General features: G+C 56.2%; 1 protein-coding gene across 1 annotated transcript; it reads right to left on the reverse strand.

The window, feature by feature from the left end:
* Positions 1 to 6,194: 6,194 nt before the first annotated feature.
* On the reverse strand, positions 6,195 to 6,824 carry LOC123932762 (nucleoside diphosphate kinase B). Its single transcript, XM_045991357.1, has one exon. It carries the CDS (start codon positions 6,792 to 6,794, stop codon positions 6,336 to 6,338), a length of 459 nt encoding a protein of 152 aa, XP_045847313.1. The 5' UTR covers positions 6,795 to 6,824; the 3' UTR covers positions 6,195 to 6,335.
* Between the last annotated feature and the right edge of the window lie 15,987 nt (positions 6,825 to 22,811).

Raw genomic sequence — 22,811 nt, forward strand, 5'->3', positions numbered from 1 at the left:
GGTTAATGCCCTTCCTGGGACCCCGCCCTCCCGACACCCTGCCCCTGGGGGTCACAATTCAACACGGGGGTCTGGGGGGACATGAACCTTCGGGCCACAGCAGATACTAAGCGTGGGTATGAAAGGGTCAAAGCGGTGAGAGCTTCAGGATGCAGAAACACTGTTCGAAAAGGCCAAAGAGAATAAATTCCATTGGGACCACACGCTGGGTCTACGCAGCAGGGCTGTTGCGGGAGTCCACACGCACGCACGGGATCCTGGTTCGCAGAAACAGGCCTTGTGCGGGGCCTGGGTGGCTCGGTTGGTGAAGCGTCTGCCCTCAGCTCCCGTCATGGTCCCGGGGTCCTGAGTTCAAGCCCCACGTCGGGTGTACAGGACTTAAATAAAATAAATACACTTAAAAATACATACATATGCATTTTATTCATCAGGGGACCAAAACATACCCCTCATATGTATATGGTCTTGTCCGCGGCTGGTGGCCCACAGCTCCTAAAGCCCTTGGAATTTCCTAGAAGGGTGACGGTGTTGTCTTGTTACACTAATGAGCTGATTTTTTGGAAAGCCCTTCTGTCCCCTGAGGATGGGGCTGGCTGCCAGAATAACTTTCAGTCCCCCCCATCCCCCCTCAACCTGGGGGGGGGGGGGCCGGGGCGGGAGTCGTGAGGCCACCAAAGCCCGGAGACTTAGACAATCAGGACTACGGAACGAAGCCTCCAAGAAAAGCCGGGATGACAGGTTTTTGGCATTTCTATTTCGACAGCTTTCCCCCGTGGGAGCCAGGACGCTCCCCACTGCTGCCGAGCCACCTCCGCGGGGACAGAAGCGCCATTGTCTGGAACCTCGCCCTACACAGCTCATCTCGTCACGCGGCTGCTGATTCACAGCCTTGAGCTGACTGGGAAACGTGCTTCTCTGAGTTCTGTATAAATTAATGGAACCTGGGGAAGAGGTCGTGGACGCAGCGGGGGCTGAGAGCTGCTCCCCTCAAACGTGGGAATTGGGCCCAGGAACCCTAAGTGACTGTGGGAGAGTGTCCAGATGGGAGGACAAAGGGAGGAGACCCAGGAGGGGCTTCGACCGCCGCCCCCCACCTCCAGCCTCCATTCCACGGACCCTCACCTGCCTTAGGTCTGCCTGGAGCACAAGGCCGCCATCCCACCCCCTCGGGGCTCAGGAGACCTGGTCCTGGCCGATGGGCAAAGGCTCCCCCCACCCTGCTTCTGCTGCTCTCCTGGGGCAGCCCCGCCCGGCTGCCTGGCCAACTTCCTGTCTGGCCTGTCACATACCCTTCCCTGTCCCACTCCACTCCTCCCTCTGGCCTGGACTCCCACCCCCAAACCTGCAACATCCAGGGTCCCACCATCCCCAACAGGGAGGGCCCCGTGCTCCGTCCTCCGTGCCTGCCCCCCTCGTCATCACCTGCAAGGGTCTCCCCTCCGCGGTGTGAAACGGGAGGTGCACCTGCTAAGCTTCTGTTACGTGAGCCCGTGACCTTCCCCGGAACCAGAGTCTCTGCAGAGGTCACTAGTTAGGAGGACATCACACCGGAGAGGGCGGGTCTCTATCCTGTGCCCAGTGTCCTTATCAGACCCAGGACAGCCATCAGCCGGCTGAAGCGAGGAGGGGCAGGAAGGACCCCCCTGGATCTTTCAGAGGGTGTCGCCCCGTGAGCCCTAGATCTGAGGGACAGGCTGAGTTCCCCTTGCTGCACGCCATCCCGGTCCGGGGGCCTTCCCATGCTTAGACCCTGCGTCTGCTGACCCAGACCCCCCAGCTGACTCCCCTGTCCCTCCAGCCTGCCCTGCCTTCCCCCTGTACACAGACCCCCTGAAAGGCCCTGACTGCCAGCAGCGCCCCAAGTGCGATCCAAGCCCTGCCCTCCGCCCCAGCAGCCCGGACCCGGCCTCCTGCACCTGACCCCCACCCCACGATCCAGGAGAGACAGAACTGACGGCCAGAATTCACTCGAAACCTCCGGGTCTGCGGGACGGGCACTGGGGGAGAGAGGAAAGGCAGGCTGGAGGCTGGAGGGAATGCACGCCAGACGTACGTGTTGACAAGGACGTGGACTAGAAACACACAGAGAATCCTTAAGCCTCAGCAACAGGAAAATGGAGGACTCCATCAGCAGGCAGAGGATCTGAACAGACTCCTCCCCCGAGATGCAGAAGGCAAAGGGCACACAGAGATGCTCCCCCCACACACACACCGTCAGGGACTGGGGTGAAAGGAACAAGGAGCCACCAGGCCCCGCTGGCTGGAATGCCCCACATCCGGACGCCTGTGTCCCCAAGCGCCAGCGAGGAGGAGGAGGAGGAGACACAGCAGAGAAGCTGGTCGGCCACTCCGCAGTCACTCCAATGACTTCTGACACGACCGGACAGGCTCTTCCCCCGCGAACCCGCTGTCGTGCTCCTGGGCGTTCACCAAAGGAGCGGGAACACATGTCCGCACAGAAGCCTCGCACAGGGCCGCAGACAGCAGCTGTATGCCTCACGGCCAAACCCCGGAACGGTGAGATGCCCCTTGCTAGGTGTGTGGATAAATGAACTGTGGGACCGGCTGGCAGGGGAATATTATTCAGCCCTGAAAAGGAACAAACTACCAAGCCATGAAAAGACACGCAGGAATCTGAAGCACATACGACTAAGAAAGGCTAATCCTACGATTCCAACTCTGCCACATTCTGGAAAAGGCGAAACTACGGAGACAGCACAAAGATTGGCGGTTGTGGGGCTCATGGGAAGGAAGGGACACGTGGCCAGGCAGAGGGTGGGGACGTGGAGGGCAGAGAACTACTCAGATACAGCAGTGGTGGAGACATGTCACACATCTGTCCGAACCCAAACGTCGACAGGACTTCGGTTAATGATCTATCAGTTTCGGGGCGCCTGGGTGGCTCAGTGGGTTAAAGCCTCTGCCTTCGGCTCAGGTCATGATCCCAGGGTCCTGGGATCGAGCCCCGCATCAGGCTCTCTGCTCAGCAGGGAGCCTGCTTCCTCGTCTCTCTCTGCCTGCCTCTCTGCCGAATTTTCTATAAATCTAAAACCACTCCAAAAAATAAAGTCTAGGGGCACCTGGGTGGCTCATGGGTTAAAGCCTCTGCCTTCAGCTCAGGTCATGATCCCAGGGTCCTGGGATCGAGGCCCACATCGGGTTCCCTGCTCAGTGGGGAGCCTGCTTCCCCCCCCCCACCTCTGCATGCCTCTCTGCCTACTTGTGATCTCTGCCTGTCAAATAAATAAATAAAGTCTATTGAGGCGCCTGGGTGGCTCAGTCAGTTCAGCATCTGCCTTCTCCCAGGGTCCTGGGATCAAGTCCCGCATCAGGCTCCCTGCTTAAGAGAGAGCCTGCTTCTCCCTCTGCCTGCTGCTCCCCCTGCTTGCACTCTTTCACAAATAAAATCTTTAAAAAAATAAAGTCTATTCATTTCAACAAAAATTTAAACACAATTAAGATTATATTAGAGGCTCAGTCAGGTAAGCGTTCAACTCTTTATTTCAGCTCAGCTCAGGATCTCAGGGTGGTGAGATCGAGCCCCGTGCTGAGCTCTGAGGTGAGCTTGGAGTCAGCGTGGATTCTCTCTCCCTCTACCCCTCCCCCACCCACTTGCACTTGCCCACTCTCCCTCTTAAAAAAAAAAAAAAAGACATTATACACACTGCTTTGTAACATTTTTTAAAAAATATAATATTTATTTAACAGAGAGAGACACAGTGAGAGAGGACACAAGCAGGGGAGCTGGAGAGGGAGAAGCAGGCTTCCCCGCCAAGTAGGGAGCCCGATGTGGGGCTCCATCCCAGGACCCTGAGATCATGACCTGAGTGGAAGGCAGACGCCCAATGATTGAGCCATCCAGGCACCCCTGCTTTGTAACATTTTTAACAACACGTTTTCGGGGCACCTGGCCGCCTCAGTCAGTGGAACATGAAACCTGACCTCAGGGTTATGAGTTCAGCCGCATGTTGGGTGTAGAGATTACTTGGCTCAGTGGGTTAAGCCGCTGCCTTCAGCTCAGGTCATGATCTCAGGGTCCTGGGATCGAGCCCCACATCGGGTTCTCTGCTCAGCGGAGAGCCTGCCTCCCCCTCTCTCTCTGCCTGCCTCTCTTGTGATTTCTCTCTGTCAAATAAATAAAATCTTAAAAAAAAAAACAAAACTACAATCTTGAAGCGATACAACATTTCCCTGTGTTGTCAGATAACCTACAATTTTAATGACGAGTTCATAGCTGTTAAAGAGAACAGCTATTTGAAGGACAATACCATTTGCATTAGGTAAGCTCTCCAAAACCACTCAAAAGCTCTATACTCGGCGCGCCTGGGGGCTCAGCGGGTGAAACCTCTGCCTTCGGCTCGGGTCATGATCTCAGGGTCCTGGGATCAAGCGGCATTAGGCTCTCTGCTCAGCGCCTGCTCCCCACCCCCACCCCCACCTCTCTGCCTGCTTGCTATCTCTGTCGAGTAAGTAAATAAAATTTAAAAAGAAAAAAGCAGCGCCTCGGTTAGATTTCATTAGTCCGGGCGCAAATACAGGGAATTTGTCGTATTGGCCTCGAGCTTTCCTTTGATCGAACTGCCCCCGTTAAAGAACGCACAGACCAGTATTCTAAACGCCCCGAACACGGATTCAAGAACCTCGAACCTCGCTGTGTCAACATGCACCGTGACACCAACGAGGCTTCGCCACTTGCGGGGTTCGCCGCGCTCCTTCCGCAGGTGTCGGCGGGAGGCGGAAACCCAGCCGCTCCGGTACGAGGACGACCACGCGCGGCAACGGCCGAGCCCTTCCGCACCAGCCCGGCCCCGTGTCCCCGGGCAGAGGCCGCAGGCACACCCCGCGCAAGCACGGCGGCGGCTCCCTCGGGCGGCCAGAGCGCGCACGACCTCGGAGACCGCGGGGCGCGGCGGGGAGAGGGAGGGAGGGAAGCCTCGTCCCGGGCTGTGGGCGGAGGCTCGCGGACGCGGAGGGAGGCTCGGGCGGGCCCGGCCTCGCCGGATCGGCTGCTGCTGGCCGCCGGCGGGAGCTCCGTGCGGCCCCCTACTGAGTGCTTCCGGGACGCTCCGTCTGTCCGGTCCGCACGGGTCCGACGGCGGCGGCTCCCGACGCGGACAGCCCGTCAGAGCGCTTCGGCTCCTCCCCCGCCCGGTCCCCCCGCGAGCCGAGAGGCCGTGCCGCAGCCGAGACGCGGCCGGACAGCACGGACCACGGCCGCCCTGCCCGAGCCCCGCGGCCGACGGGCGGCAGCCGCGGCGCATCCCAGCCGGCCCGGCCCTCAGCCTCCACGCCGGGGTCGGACGGCGCGCCCCGCTGGCTCCGCGCCATGCCTCGTCTCCGCGCCAGCGTTCGGGCTCGGTCAGGCCCACAGGACACGGGACCCCGAGCGCGTCCCCAGCCCCGGACCCTCGTCCCGCACCGGCCTCCGCTGGGCCCGGCTGAGCACGCCCCGGAAACGGCCCCGCTCCCGCTGCCCCCCCCCCCCCGTCTGAAGCGCTTTCCGTTTCCGGCGGAGGCGCCCGCGGGTCGCCGGGACTTCGGCGGCCGCCACGTCTCCTCCGCGGTCCCCTGCGCCCGGGCCGGTACGCGGACGCGCAAGGGACGCACCAGCCGGGCCGAGAGCCCCCGGCCTCCCGCGCCTCCTCCGCGGGGTTGCGCCGGCTCTCCGCCAAAACGACCCGCTGCCCTGGAAGCCCGCCCCAGCCGCCGACCGGGCTCTGTCGGTACCGCCCGCGCGCCCGAGCCCGGGGCCGCGGGACACCGGAGCCACGAGCGGCCGCCGTCACTTCCGGCTCCGGGGTCGAAAGGGGTGAGGCTTCCGGGGATCGGGATAGGCAGGCACTCAGAGCTGGGCGGGCCGGGCCGGGCCGCGTCCTCCAATCACCGGGCGGAAACACTCTACTCCCCGCCCACCAGGAACGCTGAGGGGCCCAGGACCGAATCCTGGCACCCAGGTCTGGGTAAACAAAACAGCCCGTGGGCGCGGCTAGAACACGCTCTGTGGGCGTGGCCTGAGGCCTGGCTCCTCCCCCGGGCGTGGCTATGGGCGTGTCTCAGGTAATGGGTGACGGGTCCTGAGAGTTTTTCCCGTGGCCTTTTGTTTTTAAATGGAAGTGAGATTATTTCATACACACTATCTCTGCAATTAACTTTTCTTCTTCTTCTTCTTTTTTTTACTTTTTTTTTTTTTTTTGCACCAGTTTCCAAAGGCTTTATTGGTAAGTGGGTTTTAGAAAAGAAAGATTGATTCTGTTACTTCCAAGTCACTGGAATGAAGAGCTGTGTCCAGGGACACGTCAAGTGGGGCCAAAGGGGACTGAGGCTTTGTCCGCCTTTTATTCATAGATCCAGTCAAAAGCACAGGACTTGTAGTCCACCAGCTCTTCAGGCTTGAACCAGAGGCTGATTTCTTCCTCTGCACTTTTCACTGAATCACTGCCATGAATGATGTTCCTGCCAACTTGAATGCAGAAGTCCCCACGAATGGTGCCTGGCTTAGAATCCGCTGGGTTGGTCTCCCCAAGCATCATCCGCCCCGTCTTCACCACATTCAGTCCCTCCCAGACCATGGCCACCACCGGCCCGGAGTTCATGTACTTCACCAGCCCTGGGAAGAAGGGACGATCCTTCAGGTCAATGTAGTGCTGCTTCAGGAGCTCCTGAGAGGCCTGCAGGAACTTCATGGCCACGAGGCGGAACCCCTTCTGCTCGAAGCGCTTGATGATCTCGCCCACCAGGCCGCGCTGCACGCCGTCCGGCTTGATGGCGATGAACGTGCGCTCCTGGTGGGCCATGGCCGGGAAGCAGGCTGTGCGGCGGGGCGGGAGACCCTTTTTTTTACTTTTTTAAAAAAAGATTTTATTTATTCATTTGACAGCGGGAGAGAGATCATAAGTAGGCAGAGAGGCAGGCAGAGAGCCGGGGGGAGGCTGTGCAGAGAGCCAGATGCGGAGCTCCATCCCAGGACCCTAAGATCACGACCTGGGCTGAAGGCAGAGGCTTAACCCACTGAGCCACCCAGGTGCCCCTGCAATTAACTTTTCTTAATAAATAGTACAATACAATAATCTGCCCAAATCACCACGGAGGTATCCTTTGAGAGTTCATGGATTTTCGGGTGGCAATCCATTGCCAATAAAAAGTCCCTCTCAATCCGAGTAACTCCAGAACCTTTCCTAACGACGCTGTTACTCAAAATGTTACTCAAAAATGAGTATACATATTCCTTTAGTAAATACACGTGACCCTTGAGCAACGTGGGGGTTGGGGGCTCTGGCGTCCTGCTCAGTTGAAAATTTGTGTCACTTTTGACTTCCCCAAAATTTAACTAATAATCACCCACTGTTGACCAGAAACCTTACTGATAACACAAATGGCCGATTACACGTATTTAGTATATGATTATAAGCCGTATTCTTACAATAAAGCTAGAGGAAAAAATAATACCATAAGGAAAATACATTTACACTTCTGCAGTGTTTATTTTAAAAATCTGCATAGAAGGGGACCTACATAGTTCAAACCCAGGTTGTTCAAGGGTCAACTGTTCTCATTAAACATCTTCTATGACCCAGACTGTTCTCTGCACTAGGGGCAGAGTAAATGGCCACAAAAATCCTTGCCTTCATCCTTCTTAGATTCCAGTGGGGAGCAACAACAACCAAAAAACCATATTAATAAATAGCATATGTAATAATATATCCCAGTGTGAACTGGGAGGGACTGAGTGCCCATCCCTTCTGCGGCCTCACCCAGGCCTCACACAGCTGTGAGTCCCATCACTCCCAGGGAAGCCCCTACCATAACCTCCTGCCCCCGACACACTCCCCACTTCCCCGTCTGAGGACCAGCCCCAGCCTCTTCCTGGCTCTAGGCAGGATGCTTCTGGTGGCTGGAGGGCTGGTGCACGGTCTGGGGATATGTTTACATATTCAAGACAGTGAAAAGACAATCCACAGACCAGAAGCAAATATTTGCAAATTATACACCTGACAAGGGAATTATATCTAATATACATAAAGAACTCCCAAAATTAATAATAGAAGGATAAGTCATCCAATCAGAAGAGGCAAAGGATGTGAATGACATTTCCCCCAGGATATACAGAGGGCCCATCAGCACCTGAAAAGGTGCTGTACATCATCAGCCACCGGGAAAACCACAAAGAGGGGACACCTGGGTGGCAGAGGTTGGTCCTCTGCCTTCAGCTCAGGTCATGACCTCAGGGTCCTGGGATGGAGCCCCACATCGGGCTCCCTGCTCAAAGGGGATTTGGCTTCTCCCTCTCCCTCCATGATCTCTCTCAAGTAAGTAAATAAAATCTTTAAAAAAGAAACCCACATGTAGATATCACTTTGCCATCCGTTAGGATGGTTAGAATAAAAAAGATAGTAACAAGTGTCTACAATGATATGGAAAATCAGAATCTTCACTCACTGTTAGTGAGAATGAGAAACAGTACAGCTGCTCTGGGAAACAGGGACCTGCGGCTCCTCATACAAAGACACATAGTTTCCACATGACCCAGATATTCCACTCCTAGGTATTGTTGAAAAACAAGTTATCTGAGTAAGTTTCAAAGCTCTTATTGGCCTTATTTAATGACTCATCAATGGGGCAACCTGTCATCTTAGCAAACAGAAAGGAGCTCTGGAGAGCTGTACAAAACAGGTTTTTTTGCAGGCCGCTCCAAGGACAGTCTGGCAATTTACAACAAATGATTTTATTTATTTGACAGACAGAGATCACAAGTAGGCAGAGAGGCAGGCAGAGAGTGGGGAAGCAGGTTCCCTGCCGAGCAGAGAGCCCGATGTGGGGCTCGACCCCAGGACCCTGGGATCATGACCTGAGCCAAAGGCAGAGGTTTAACCCACTGCGCCACCCAGGCGCCCCACTGAGCCACCCAGGTGCCCCCAAAACGGAAGCTTTTCATGGAAAGGGGGAGAGACACAAGGAAGTTACTAGCAGAGTGGACCTGGTTTCAGGTAAGGGGCCCATCAGGCAGGTCACTCAGCCAGGAGACCCCCAGCTGCCTGGTGAAGCTTACGTTCCTGGGAGAGGCTGAACTGTAGTTCCATCAGTTGTTACGCCTATTTGATGACATGGGCTTGGCACAAGTGACTCCATTCCGGTCCTGCTGTCTCTTCAACAGCATCTAACAAAGAAACTGAAAACTCAAAAGGATACTTGTACACAAATGTTCACAGTAGCATTGCTACAACAGCCAAAAGGTAGAACCAATCAGCATGTCCACCAGCAGGTGAGGGTATGAAAAAAATATGGCCCAACCATGCCCTGGAATATCATCCAGTCTTTTTTTTTTTTTTAATACTTTATTTGAGAGAGACAGCAAGAGAGCATGAGCAGGGAGGGGAGCACAAGTGGGGAGAGGCAGAGGGAAAGGGAGAAGCAGACTTCCCGCTGAGCAGGGAGCCTGACGCAGGACTCGATCCCAGGACCTGAGCTGAAGGCAGATGCTTCACCGACTGAGCCACCCAGGCGCCCTGTCATTCAGCCTAAAAAAGAAAAAAAAAAACACTGATCCATGCTACAGTGTGGATAAACCTTGAAAAGTTTATGAAAGAAGCCCATCACAGAAGACCACATATTGTATGACTCTTCACACAAAATATTCCAAAGAGGGAAATCTCTGGACAGAAAATAGATGAGTGGTCGCTTAGGGCTGAGGCCGGGGGACAGGGAGAGAGGGTGGTTGAAGCTAAAGGGTACAGAGCTTCTTCTGGAAGTGATGAAAATATCCTAAAGTTGTGGCCATGGTTGTGGAATTCTGTGGATGCTAAAAGCCACCGAATTTTACACTTCATATTTCAGTAAACCCGTTAAAAAAAAAATACACTGAACTCTTGAAATAAAAATGCAATTTTTTGAAACGGCCTCCTGTGGCCACCACGTGGGACAGCACACACTGCTGAGAGAAACCACCACAAAAATCACAGCTTGCGGGGAACACAGAGAATCGCAAGAATGAATTCGGAGAAATCACTGGAAAAAACAAGCGTGCCTAAACATGACAGAGCAGCGAATCTTCTTGACAAGTGAGTTCTGCAAAACCCGGCCAGGGAATCTTGCTGTAGAAGGCAGCTTCCTAAGAGACAGGGGCTTCAGTGAATAATCTGAACAGCCACCCCAGTGACAACTGAGTCAACCCTTCCAGGTGACCATGAACTCGAGAGTGACGGTACTTCCAAGTCTTGGCCAAAGGCGGGTAAATACAGCTCTTCTCAGGCCCTGCAGGCCGCTCCAAGGACAGTCTGGCAATTTACAACATACACACTAATCGTCTCCTAGGGCTTAAAGAAGGCAGAGTTGTGTGTGCCGCGCTCTGAAAATCCATACAAGCAACTGGGGGTTTGAGTGGCTTTGCAGGGGCCAGACTAAGCGACTAGGGACTGGTGGGGAAGGAGACCTGGTTTTCACAGGACACCATGTGGGACTGCACTTTGCCCCACTGTTCTCAAGGGGAATATTCTCACACCGCTGCTCAAGTCACGTGAGTGTTCCAGAGAAATCGAGACTTGTAAGCATGCAGCTTCCAAATCAGAGTCGCCAAACTGCGCAGTTCCTCGCCTGGACCCCTCCCGCAGGATACCGGAGCAAGGACGGGCAGTTATGTGCAAAAGTAAAACCCTGAAAAAACAGACTGAAACACCACCACCAAGTCACCAGTTAAATAAGTCATGTCGTACATAGGGCAGGGGTGAGGACCTAACCACACCTCCGGGTACGGCTGGGACGCGACCTCGTGTGAGTTTGCCCTCCAGGGACATTGGCAACATCTGGAGACAATTCTGGTTGTCACCAGTGTGACTGCTACTGGTATCTGGAGGGCGGGGGCCAGGGAGGCAGAATTTGAGAAACCCTGATGTATTATCAACACTAAATCGGATGGACATTAAGGAGGGCTCGCGATGTCATGAGCACCGGGTATCGTAGGAGACGGATGAATCACTGACCTCCACCTCTGAAACTAGTCATACGTTATATGTTAACGAACTGAGTTTAAACTGAAAAACAAAAAACACTAAATCCGAAAAATCACGTCAAAGGAAAAGAAAAAAAGCTGATGATGGATATAGGATTCCATTATAGTAGTTAAGAAAAATACAAAAAAATTACCCTGTATGGGGCACATACACACACGCAGGGGAAAAAAATGGCCCTACAGAAACATGGACTAGAAGGGTGGGTACATGTCAAATTAGAAATGGCTCCCTCCAGGGGCGCCTGGTTGTCTCAGTGGGTTAAGCCTCTGCCTTCCGCTCAGGTCACGCGGGATCCAGCCCCGCATCGGGGAGCCTGCCTCTCTGCCTACTTGTGATCTCTCTTTCAAGTAAACAGATAAAATATAAAAAAGAAAAGAAAAATGGAAATGGTTCCCGGCGGGGAGGCCGTGGAACACCAGTACCGTTTCTAGTTTGTTTTCTATGCACTGTTGCTCTGTACGAACATCTCTACCAAACACAGTACCTGTTAAAATCACACACCACCTCTGCAGTTTTGCTTGAAAATTATTTCGTGGAAAAGCAAAACTAACAGTCTGGCTGCCTCCTCGAGATCCAGGGAATAACCCGGGTCTGGACAACCCTTCTCCGGGAAAACTCATCAGCGACACAGTACTCCTACTAACAGGACGCGCCTGGTGAACGCGGACCCCGCGCGCACACAGCGTCTCCGGGGGCAGATTCAGCACGCGGGGCGCCGCCCTGCTCACCGCGGGGTGCTGAGCCCAGCGCCAGCCCGCACCCCCCACGCGAGCAGCACCCCTGTAAGCCAGGTGTCAGCCCCGCAATGTCTTCCCACGCTGTCAAACGTCGCCCGGGGGTGACCGTTCCTCGGGTGGGAGCCCCTGGCTCGTCCGACCTTCACTTGGTCAAAGCCCCGGTCACGAGCGCGTGTCCCCCGCTACCGAAGTCAGCGCTCCAGCACCGGAACACGAGGATGCCCGCGATCGTGCGCGGACGTACCGACAGCAACTCGTCAGCCTGCCCGACGCAGGGACCGTGCGGCCCTGCCCCGCTAAGAGCCCACCGAAGCCGGGCTGCAGCCCCCGTACCCGCCCTTCCCCCTGCCTGGGCTCGGCCGGGCCCCAGCGTCCCCGGGGCCGGGGACCGGGGAGCGCCCCGCCCCGTCCTAGGGGCCTCCAACCGGGCTGGGCTCGCCCTTTTACCCAGCCTCGGCTGTCGAGCAGGCACGGGGCCGGGCCCTGCCGTGAACCCCCGGGAAAGGCGAACGTCCCGGGCGAAGGGCAGCCGCCTCCCCGGTTCGCGCCCCGGTCGACGCTTCCGCTACCGGTTCCGGGGCTGCCGGGAGCGGAAAAGGAAAGAAGCCTGGGTGTCGGGATTGGTGGAGCCTCAACGATGGGCGGAGCGAGATGCGTCCTCCAATCGGCGAGCAGAGAGATGCTAGTTCCCCCCGCCCTCTGGAACGCGACTGGGTCCAGTCCCGGATCCGCCCCCTTCGGGCCGGTGTGAAGCCAGAATGACACTTGGGGCGTGGTTAGGACTGGGCCCGCCTCCCTCCCCGGGAACGCGGCCCAGGGGTGTGGCTTGGGCGTGGTCGGGGCGTGGCCACTGAGCCCTCCCGCAGCTTCCCGAGCCGTGGGCGGTAAACGCTCGTTTCCCCGCACTTTCGGCGCCGGCGCGCTGCTGTGAGGCTGCGTCTGCCCGCTGCGCTGCTTCTCCGGGGGCGCCTCCGGTTTCCTCCAAAGCTGGGTCCTGCTCTGTGCATTTCTCTGCGCGCCGTTTTCCTCCCGCTTGCGCCGCGCGTGTCGGGTCGTCGGGGCCCGTCCGTCCCGCCCCAGGCCGGCTCCCTGCGCCGGGGCACGTGCAGAGCGGATACGACGATCCCTGCCCGCGCCCGTCTGAGGTCGCCGCTGGGGGACAGACACGGTGACCCCGTGCTGCGGGGGGGACAGACACGGTGACCCCGTCTGAGGTCGCCGCTGGAAGACAGACACCGTAACCGTGTCTGTGGTCTCCGCTGAGGGGCAGACACCGTAACCGCATCTGAGGTCGCAGCAGGGGGACAGACACGGTGGCCCCCGTCTGAGGTCGCCGCTGGGAGACAGACACTGTGACCCTGCCTGAGGTCACCACGGGAGGACAGACACGGTGACCCCGTCTGAGGTCGCAACAGGGGGACAGACACAGTGACCCCGTCTGAGGTCGCAGCAGGGGGACAGACATGGGAACCGCGTGGATGAAGGGCGCGGGTAATAAACACGAGAACATGCCCCAGTGCACATGGGAGAGTCAGCAGCACCCACGCCTTCTGCTGAGCCCGGGCCCTGTGCCGCTGCCTGGCCCCCACTGGGGTGGGAAACAAAGGCAGTAGAACAATGACCAAATTCCTTATTCTCTAAGCCCCTTGACAAGCCCTTGAAACAGTGACACTCCTCCAGGGACCGGACTGTCTCAACCTTGACACTCTGCTAAGAGCAGGTGGCAGTCCTAGCCCGAGGATCCCGCAAGTCTGCTTTATCGCATGAAAATTCTCCTCGGGGGCACCCGAGGGGCTGCCTTCAGCTCAGGTCATGATCTCAAGACAACAGAACCCACATGGGGCTCCATGCTGGGCAGGGAGCCTGCTTCTTCCTCTCCCTCTCCTGCTCCCCCTGCTTGTGCTCTCTGTCTCTCTCTGTCAAATAAATAAAATTTTTAAAAAATTTTCCTTTGGAAACTTCCTTTATTTTTAAATCCCCCGTAGGTGTTGGCAATCACCCCCCAAGCGTGTGGCCCCCCTGATATGCATCTGAAGGGTCTCATGACTAGGGTCTCACTAGACAATAAATGACCCTTTCCCAACAACAGCCCCCTCAGGGTCCTGGAAACCTCGCTTCCAAAATTCCTTTGAGACTGGCGCTCTCCCTAACCCCCATCCCACAGGCCCCTCCTCATGAGCCCAGTGCCGTGATTTCTGCCCTCAGGTCCCGTCCCGTGCTTTAATAAAACCACCTTTTTACACCCAAAAGTCTCAAGAATTCTTTCAAGGCCCTTGGCTTCGAACCCTAACGTTGTTCCTATATCACCATCCCTCCCAGGGAAGCCCCCACACTCCTCACACTCCCCACATTCCCAACTCCCCCTTTTGGGGACCAGCCCCAGCCTTTTCCAGATTCCCAGATTCCAGGCTGGATGCTTCTGCTGGGGGGTGGGGGTTGGGGGCTGGCCCAGGGTGCCTGAGGAGGGGCTGGGGCAGGCCTGGGGACTCCGTGGGCAGCTCCTGGCTGTGAGCCGCCATCGCAGGGACCCGGAGAAGCTCTGATGGGCTACACCTGGCAGCTACACCTGAGATGTGCAGGGACAGCTGGTTACAACTGCGTTACATTAACAGGCTCCATTTAAGGCGATTGAAAGCTCTTCCAGAGCTTCCTTTTAAGAACTGGCCTGTCTGGGGCGTCTGGGTGGCTCGGTGGGTTAAAGCCTCTGCCTTCAGCTCAGGTCATGATCCCAGGGTCCTGGGATCGAGTCCCGCATGGGGCTCTCTGCTCAGCAGGGAGCCTGCTTCCCTTCCTCTCTCTCTGTCTGCCTCTCTGCCTACCTGTGATCTCTGTCTGTCAAATAAATAAAAATAAAATCTTTTAAAAAAAAAGAACTGGCCTGTCTGCTCACAACCAGTGAGTTTGCGGTAATACAGTGTGCGCAATTGCTTCTGAGCCAAGCGTAGACCTGAGTCCAGGAGCGGAAACTCAGAAACTCGAAACATCTCCAAGAAAACCCAGGAGGAAAATCCTCGTGACTTGGGGCCGGGCCGATACCTCTTAGATAGTCCCCGAAATGTGACAAACACACACAAAAAAGATCAAGGGGGTCATTAGAATTTTAAGTATTTGTGAGGCACCTGGGTCACTCAGTGGGTTAAAACCTCTGCCTTAGGCTCAGGTCATGATCCCAGGGTCCTGGGATGGAGCCCTGCATTGGGCTCTCTGCTCAGCAGGGAGCCTGCTCCCTCCTCTCTCTCTGCCTGCCTCTCTGCCTAGTTGTGATCTCTGTCTGTCAAATAAATAAATAAAATCTTAAAGAAAAAAAAGGAATTTTTTTTTAAATTCTTTTTTTTTTTTTATTTGACATAGAGAGAGATCACAAGTAGACAGAGAGAGAGAGAGGGAAGCAGGCTGCTGCTGAGCAGAGAGCCCCATGCGGGACTCGATCCCAGGACCCTGAGATCATGACCTGAGCCGAAGGCAGCGGCTTAACCCACTGAGCCACCCAGGTGCCCCGGAAAAAAAGGAATTTTAAGTATTTGTGCTTTGAATGCTGCTCCGAAGCAAACGAGGAGGCAAGCGGCAACAAGGAGAAAATACTGGCAAAACACAGACTGACAAAGCGATTGTTTCTAGAATCCGGAAGGAAGTCTTTCTGCAGAGAAAAAGTGTGACCACAAGAGGGCGCCCCTCATCCTCAAAACCGACTGCAGATGCATTTCAGGATGAAGGCAGGGGTTGCAATGTACGCGCGGAGTTAAGAGGGGGGCAGCCTGGTACCGAACCAGGTATCTTCATGCAGCCACAGCCAAGATCCAGAACATTCGGGACACCACAAGGGTCTCCCAGAACACCCTTTTCTATTCACTCCCCCTCCCTCCCAGCTCTCAGGCCACCCTCTCCCAGCAGGAAGCTTTCTAAAAAGACCCTCCCTCTCTGAAAAATTCCTAATTTCCCCTGCCCTCCCACCTGCTGGGCTGGGACTCAGAAATCTGCATGTTTACAGAGAGGGTCCTGGGGCTGGGGTGGCCAAGGAATGGGAGCCTGGACCCTCCAGTCCTGCCTGCCAGCCAGGAGGTGCTCGGAAGAATGCTGGGGCGTCAGAAAAGCAGAGAAACCCGCTTGAATTCCGGGCAAGCTTTAGACAATGGGACCATCCACAAAATGAAGAAGAATGATGAATTAGAAGCCATTAAAATAATGGGGGGCGCCTGGGTGGCTCAGTGGGTTAAGCCTCTGCCTTTGGCTCAGGTCATGATCCCAGGCTCCTGGGATCAAGCCCCACATCGGGCTCTCTGCTCGGTGGGGATCTGCTTCTCCCTCTACCACTCCCCCTGCCTGTGTTCTCTCTCTCTTGCTGTCTCTCTCTGTCAAATAAATAAATAAAATCTTTTTTAAAAGGAATATATTGTAAGGAGAAGGAAAAAGAAAGAAAAAGGCAACTGAACCCTGAAGTGAGCCCCGACGTGTCTGTGAAGTGGTGAACAGACGAATGACCAAGAGCATCCCCCGCCTGGCCCTGGGACGGACCCCGAGCCCACGACGCGCAGGGACGGAAGCAGACACAGGAGGCCACACGGGGTGTGAGTCCACGCGTGTGACACGCCCAGACCAGGCTCCTCCACGCATGGGAAGGGGCTCGTGGGGGCCGGGGGGCTGGGGGGGCAGAGGGGGTGGTGACTACTGATGGAGACAGGTTTCTTTTTGGGGTGAGGGAATGTTCTAGAGTCGATTGTGGTTGGTGTATTGCACAACCCTGCAAATGTACTAAAAAAAATACTGAATTCTACGCTGACTAGGTCAATTGCACGGTGTGGGAATTACAGCTCAACGAGTTTCTTATGAAACAAATCATGAGCCAGAGGAAGAGGAGGCTGAAAATTTGCCCCCTGGAGCAGAAGCGTCCCAGGAAAGTGCGCTGTGAGCTACACATGCAACGGAAAATCCCCGGGGGCGCCGGCTGGCTCTGGGTTCAGCTCAGGTCAGGATCTCGGAGTCCCGGGATCGAGCCCATTATGGGGCTCTGTGCTCAGTGCAGAGACTGCTTGTCCCTCTCCCTGCTCATCCCCTGCTCATGCTCTCACTCTGTCTCTCCATCTACCTCTAATGTGAAGAAAATCTTTCAAAATTTTTTTCTAGACACATTTTTTAAAAAGAAAAAAGTTAGGGGCACCTCAGTGGCTCAGTGGGTTAAAGCCTCTGCCTTCAGCTCCGGTCATGATCCCGGGGTCCTGGGATTGAGCCCCACATCGGGCTCTCTGCTTAGCAGGGAGCCTGCTTCCTCCTCCTCCTCTCTCTCTCTGCCTGCCCCTCTGCCTGCTTGTGATCTGTCAAATAAATAAATAAAATCTTAAAAAAAAAGATTTTATTTATTTATTTGACAGACAGAAATTACAAGTAGGCAGAGAGGCAAGCAGAGAGAGAGGAGGAAGCAGGCTCCCTGCTGAGCAGAGAGCCCGATGCGGGGCTCGATCCCAGGACCCCGGGATCATGACCCGAGCCGAAGGCAGAGGCGTTAACCCACTGAGCCACCCAGGCGCCCCAATAAATAAAATCTTTAAAAAAATAAATAAAAATAAAAAATAAAAATGTAAAAAAAGTAAAATTAACTTTAACAGTATATTTCATTGGTCTGAAATAGTATCCTTTCAAACACAATCAGTATGAAAAATATTCATGAGCTTTTCACCCTTTTTTTCGGTACTAAGTCTTCGAAATCCCAAGTGCATCACACACTCCATTCAGACACTTAATTGTCATTGCAAATTCCTGATCTGCGTTCAGATGTCACGAAACCTACCGGCAGACAGTTGGATTTGCATACCCAAACTGTGCCAAACGGGAACATTCTCCTTTATGTTTGGGGTGACCGCCTGGTCCTGGTTGGTCCCGTACACCCTGCCGGGCACACCGGGACCCTGAGCCACCCTAATTCAGGGTTTTTTTTAAGATTTAAACTTTTATTTACCTAATTATTTTAGATTTTGTTTGTTTATTTGACAGACAGAGGCAGCGAGAGAGGGAACACAAGCAAGGGGAGCGGGAGAGGGAGAAGCAGGCTTCCCGCTGAGCAGAGAGCCCGATGCGGGGCTCCATCCCAGGACCCTGAGATCATGACCTGAGCTGAAGGCAGACGCTTAAGGACTGAGCCACCCAGGTGCCCCTAAACTTAAATTAATTTAACTCAAAGAAAATGAGACGGCCATGCCCTTGGGCCAGCACATCGCTACAGCCCTCTGGACCGCAGAGCCCAAAACACGGCGGTGTTCACGGGTCACGGTGTTTACGGTCACGGGAACATCAATGCCCATGGTCCACGGTCCACGTAACTAAACTCGATGGTTAGGGAGGGAGGCGGTCGGGGAGACAGGGTTTGGTTTGCCGGAGCGAAGCCGTCACCACATGGAGCCCCTCGGTCCCTCGTGGCCAAGCCGCAGGGAGCAGAGCACTCCACAGGTCTCTGCACCTGCCGCTCAGCCTCTCCAAGGACCTTCCTAAAAATGTGGATTCCTGGGCCCCACGGCAGACCCCCTGCACCAGGAACTCTGGGGGCTGGAGCGCTGTCCTCTGTGTTTCAACAACCCCAGGCCATCCCGGTGCCCGGCAGCTGGAGAACCACGACTGCGAGATGAGGGGCGGAGGCCAGGGAGCCCCGCTGAGGACGCAGCAGCCGGGACAGTAATTTTCCATTTGAAATCTTCGGGTCTGTTTTGTGCTTAGAAGCAATGCATCCGTGCCGTTCTTTGGAGGGACGTTTTAAAAAGTATCGGTAGACAGGGATACTGGAAAGATGGATAAACAGAGGGAGCCCCGGGAGGGAGAGGTCCTCACCCACCGCAAGGACGCAGGGCGGGGACATCCCAAACCCACCTGGCGTCCAGTCTCAGCGGACGGGTGGACGAGAAGCTCCGGCTTGCAGCAGGGAGCCCGGGGCCCGGTGAGGACCAGCTGGCCACCAGGAGACCCTTCTGAGAAGGACGAGGGTCCTGCCACGGGGAATCCCCTCATTTCGAAGTTTCCCCACTGAGAGCGCGTGGAGCAAGTCACGCCTCATACACAGCTGGTGGGAAGGCAACATGGTGCCGCCACTTTGGGGAAAAGCCTGGAAGCCCCAGAAGAGGGTGGACAGAGCCGCTGCTCCACGGGGAGGCATCGACCCCAGGGAAACGAGAGCACCTTCCAGCACACAGACCTGCGTGGACGCCCGCCACAGCTGTGTTCGCCGCCGCCCAAACTGCAAACAGGCAACCTCCACCCGGGGAAGCCGGACACAAAAGACTCAGACTTAGAAGCCCCTGCGAGCGACGTCTCTAGAAAAGGAGATTCTCCAGGGACAGGAAGCTGGGGGGTGATTCATAACGGACCGGAGGGACACGTCCGAGGTGATGGGGACGTTCCAAGATTCGGCTGTGGTGACGGTTGTGCCACCGGACAGATTCACTGAAGCGCCTGCAACAGCGCCCGGCGTGTTGTGGACAGGTGACCTCCTGGTCGGGAAAGGACGCGGCGACGGCGCTGTAATTCAAGATGTCGCCAGCAGAGGGCGCCGGAGACCACAGGTTCGACTCCGAGGCGGCCTGGGCGCAGGTCGAGGGGGGGATCCGCCCTCCCCGCTGCCCCCTCCGGAGGCGATGCGGGACGCTCAGGATAGGCCTCGGCGGCCTCTGCCGGCCTTGGGGGCTCCCCGGGTCACGGCCACTGCCTGCCTTGGGATGGCATCGCTGGGATGAACACGGGCCCGCGGCGAGTCCGCTGGGAAGCCAGCCATGGTCACCCCTGGTCCTGACCGGACACGAGCAGGCGGGGTGGGCGAGTGTGGGCCGCGACGGTGCGCCTCATCCAGGGCATGTGTCTCTGCCCCAGGTCCCAGGAAGGCTCCCTTCGAGACAAAGTGTAAATTGGGACGAACGCGTAATTTGGGACGGATGGGACAAAGGGCTGCGCGCTCGCCGGTCAGATGACACCCTGGTCACCACCCCGGCCCAGCCCCGTCGGGGAAGCGTGTCAGAAGTGTGCGGGTTCCGGGGAGCGGGGAGGTGAAGCCGCGCTGGACCCCACAACTGAGACACAGACATGTGGGGGGAATAAGCAGGAGAAAGGCCCCCGAATGGATGTGTGTGTCGGCCACGCGGCCCCCTCTCGGCGACACGCACACGCGCACACACACGCACACGAGAAAGAAGAATCAAGTACAACAGCAAAGCACCAGCTGGTGAGAAAAACAAAAACCCAGTGGGTGGCGCGAGTAGGGTCAGGGAGGGTCCCGGGATCTCACTGAGATTTTCAAATCCGCTTCCAGCTGGCAGAACGCGTTTGCGTTCGCGGGGAAGGGGGACAGAGCAGCTGAAGTGCAGACAGCAGCTGGCCAGCCCCCCCCAGAAGTGACCCAGCAAAGCCACCCCGGATTCCTGACCACCGGAACCCCTGGGAGACGATCAGGGCTTTTCCTTCAAGCCACGAACTTTGGGGACAATTTATGATGCAGCGGTGGCTACCTAATACACCTGGGCGACTCCAGAAGTGACGGCCGGGTCCGGGGACCCAAAAGGCCACTTGCAGGATGATGCACCTTCCTCCGAGCTCGGGTCCCCGGGGGCGCCTCGTGCTGCGACGTGGGCAGTTCAATGCAGGAACCTAACTTAGATCTGGGCATTATGGCGTCAGGGTTACGACGAGGGTACATCCCACAGCCAGATGACCCGGTTCAAATCCTAGCTTAGCCTCCCAGTCACTCTGCGACCCGGGGAGGTGAGGTAAGCTGTCCAGATTCGTGGCGGGTGGGCGGGGGGCATCTATTCCATTTTTCTTCTGAGCCTGTCGAGAGTAGAACGGTGCCCTTCAAAAAGGTCTGCTTGGGTTCTCATTTCCCAGTACATGGGAGTGTGACCTTACTTGGAAATAGGACGATTTCAGGTGAAATTGCTAGGGTTGAGGTCACACTGGAGCAGGGCGGCCCGAAGTCCGGGGACTGGTGTCCTACAAGCAGAGGGGACTTCGGACACCAGACACACACGGGGGGAAGACCCAAGACTGGAGGGATGTGTCTAGAGGCGGAGGGACGCCAAGGATTGGTGCCCGCCCCCAACCCCGGACCCCAAGGGATCCTCCCCAGAACCTGCGGAGGGAGCAGAGCCCTGCGACACCTGGGGCTTGGGCTTCTGGCCTCCGGATCCCAACAGAATAGATTTCCGCTGTTTGAAGCCACTGGCATGCGGTCATTTGTCAAAGCAGCCCCGGAAATGAACACGAGCCTCTCTCCACCAGATGGCAGAAGGCAAACTTCGATCAATTCTGGGTAATTCAATAAATTCACTTTTCCTGGGGCCAAGTCTAAGTTCAAGGGCATTCCAGCAGCCTCTGAGGGCGGGGCAGCTGAGGGCCATCCCACCATCCAGGATGCGCCACGGTCTTTGGAGGGTCCCTGTCCTTCCGCCTCTTGGTCATTCATCCACTGACTGGATACCAGGGTCCTTCCGCCCACAGGCTTTCTGCACCTGCTGCTTCCCCTCCGTCACTTGCCTACAGGGGGGCCGGGGGCCACTGGCATGTCCTGGGGATGGGGGAGAGAACGGGGGTGTCAGGGGACGGAAAGTGGTCACCCCTTCCCTGCCACCACCACCCTGTGGTCACTGCACGGCCCCTTCTGTACCCCGGGCTTTCCCTTGAGCCTTCTGCCTGGCCTGCACCCAACCCAAGTAACCCTGGGCCTCCGGCGGCCTGGTCTGAGGTCGCCAGGGCCTGCCAGGGAATTCCACAGCTTTGGAAATGCAAACCCTTCTCTTCCAGACCTGGGGCTTCCAAGGCCACAACTCCAAAGCCAAAAAGGAAATCTTTGCTGCCTCCCCTCCTTTCTGCTGTGCCCTCAGCCCTTCCAGAGGGCTCGGGTAAAGCTGCGACCCTACCCTAAGGGCCAGACTGGGGGACTTGGGGGACAGTGAAAGAAAGGACAGGGCCCGCCGTCCCAGGTCCTACCCCACCCACCTGTGGGCTTCAGCAGGAAAACGCAGGACGGTTCCTGTGAAATGCTTCTGGCTTGTGCACGGACCTAGACCTCACATCCGTCCCGTCCTGTCCCGTCCACTGGAACTTTCTGCCAGGGTAGGAATGTTCTAGATCTGCACTCTCCCGTGGGGATGGTCATCCCCGGCCACATGTGGCTGCTGAGCAAATGACATGCAGACACTGAGCCCGAGGACCTGAATTTTAAATTCTGTTTCCTTTTCAATTGTTTTAATTTAAATAGCCACGGGTACCCAGTGGATACTGGGTGAGGCCGCCTTGGATAAGCTGGTGTGCCCAGCAACCACGGGAGGAAGAGAGCCAAGCGCACAGAGGGAGGCAATTAGCAGACCGTCTCATAAATAAAATACGCTTCAATTAAGGGCCAGTGGAGGGATCATGGGTGAAAACCTTTTTTTTTTTTTTCCTGTGGCTCACACATGGCAGCCCTCACGTTGCCCTCCAGAGACCAGCAAAACCCCAGCTGTGTGTTTACATGATAACCTCTGGGGACTGCATCCCAAGACCTGAACCGGCCGTGCGCCCCTCCCCAGGCAAAGCAGAGAAGGGGGACAAACAGAGCGTAGTCTCCCGCCTGTGGCTCTCACCCCAGCCTCCCTCCCCAGGTGAATTCTGAACACAGCAGGACTTACAGCTACTAAGATTACAACAAGATTAGGGCCAACTCAAACCATGTTTGAAGAAAAATTAAGGGAGAAGCGGGGTGGTGGAAGTTCGTTTTTAAAAGGGATGTGAGGGGAGGCCTTCAGAAGTGGTGGCCTCTGAGCAGGAGGGATCAAGCCAGTGGCTGTCAGAGGGAGACTATTCCTGGCAGAGGAGGGAATGGTTAGTGCAAAGGCCCTGGGGTAGGCAGGTAGGCATTGCAAATGGGGGCCGAGCACAAGTCTAGAATCCCAGGACACCCTCCTACAACCACAGCCCCTCATCTTTCTATCGTCCCCAGGCCTGGAATACCCACCACTCCTTCCTGCCCTGGCCTTGAGCCTGGACTAACTGGCCAGTTTCAAGGCCTCCGCAGTCCCTGCTTTTGGTTCTCAGATCCGGGGCTTGGGGGACAGCTGGGAGAATT

Source organism: Meles meles, chromosome 20, assembly GCF_922984935.1.
Source record: "Meles meles chromosome 20, mMelMel3.1 paternal haplotype, whole genome shotgun sequence".
NCBI classification, from domain to species: Eukaryota; Metazoa; Chordata; class Mammalia; order Carnivora; family Mustelidae; genus Meles; species Meles meles.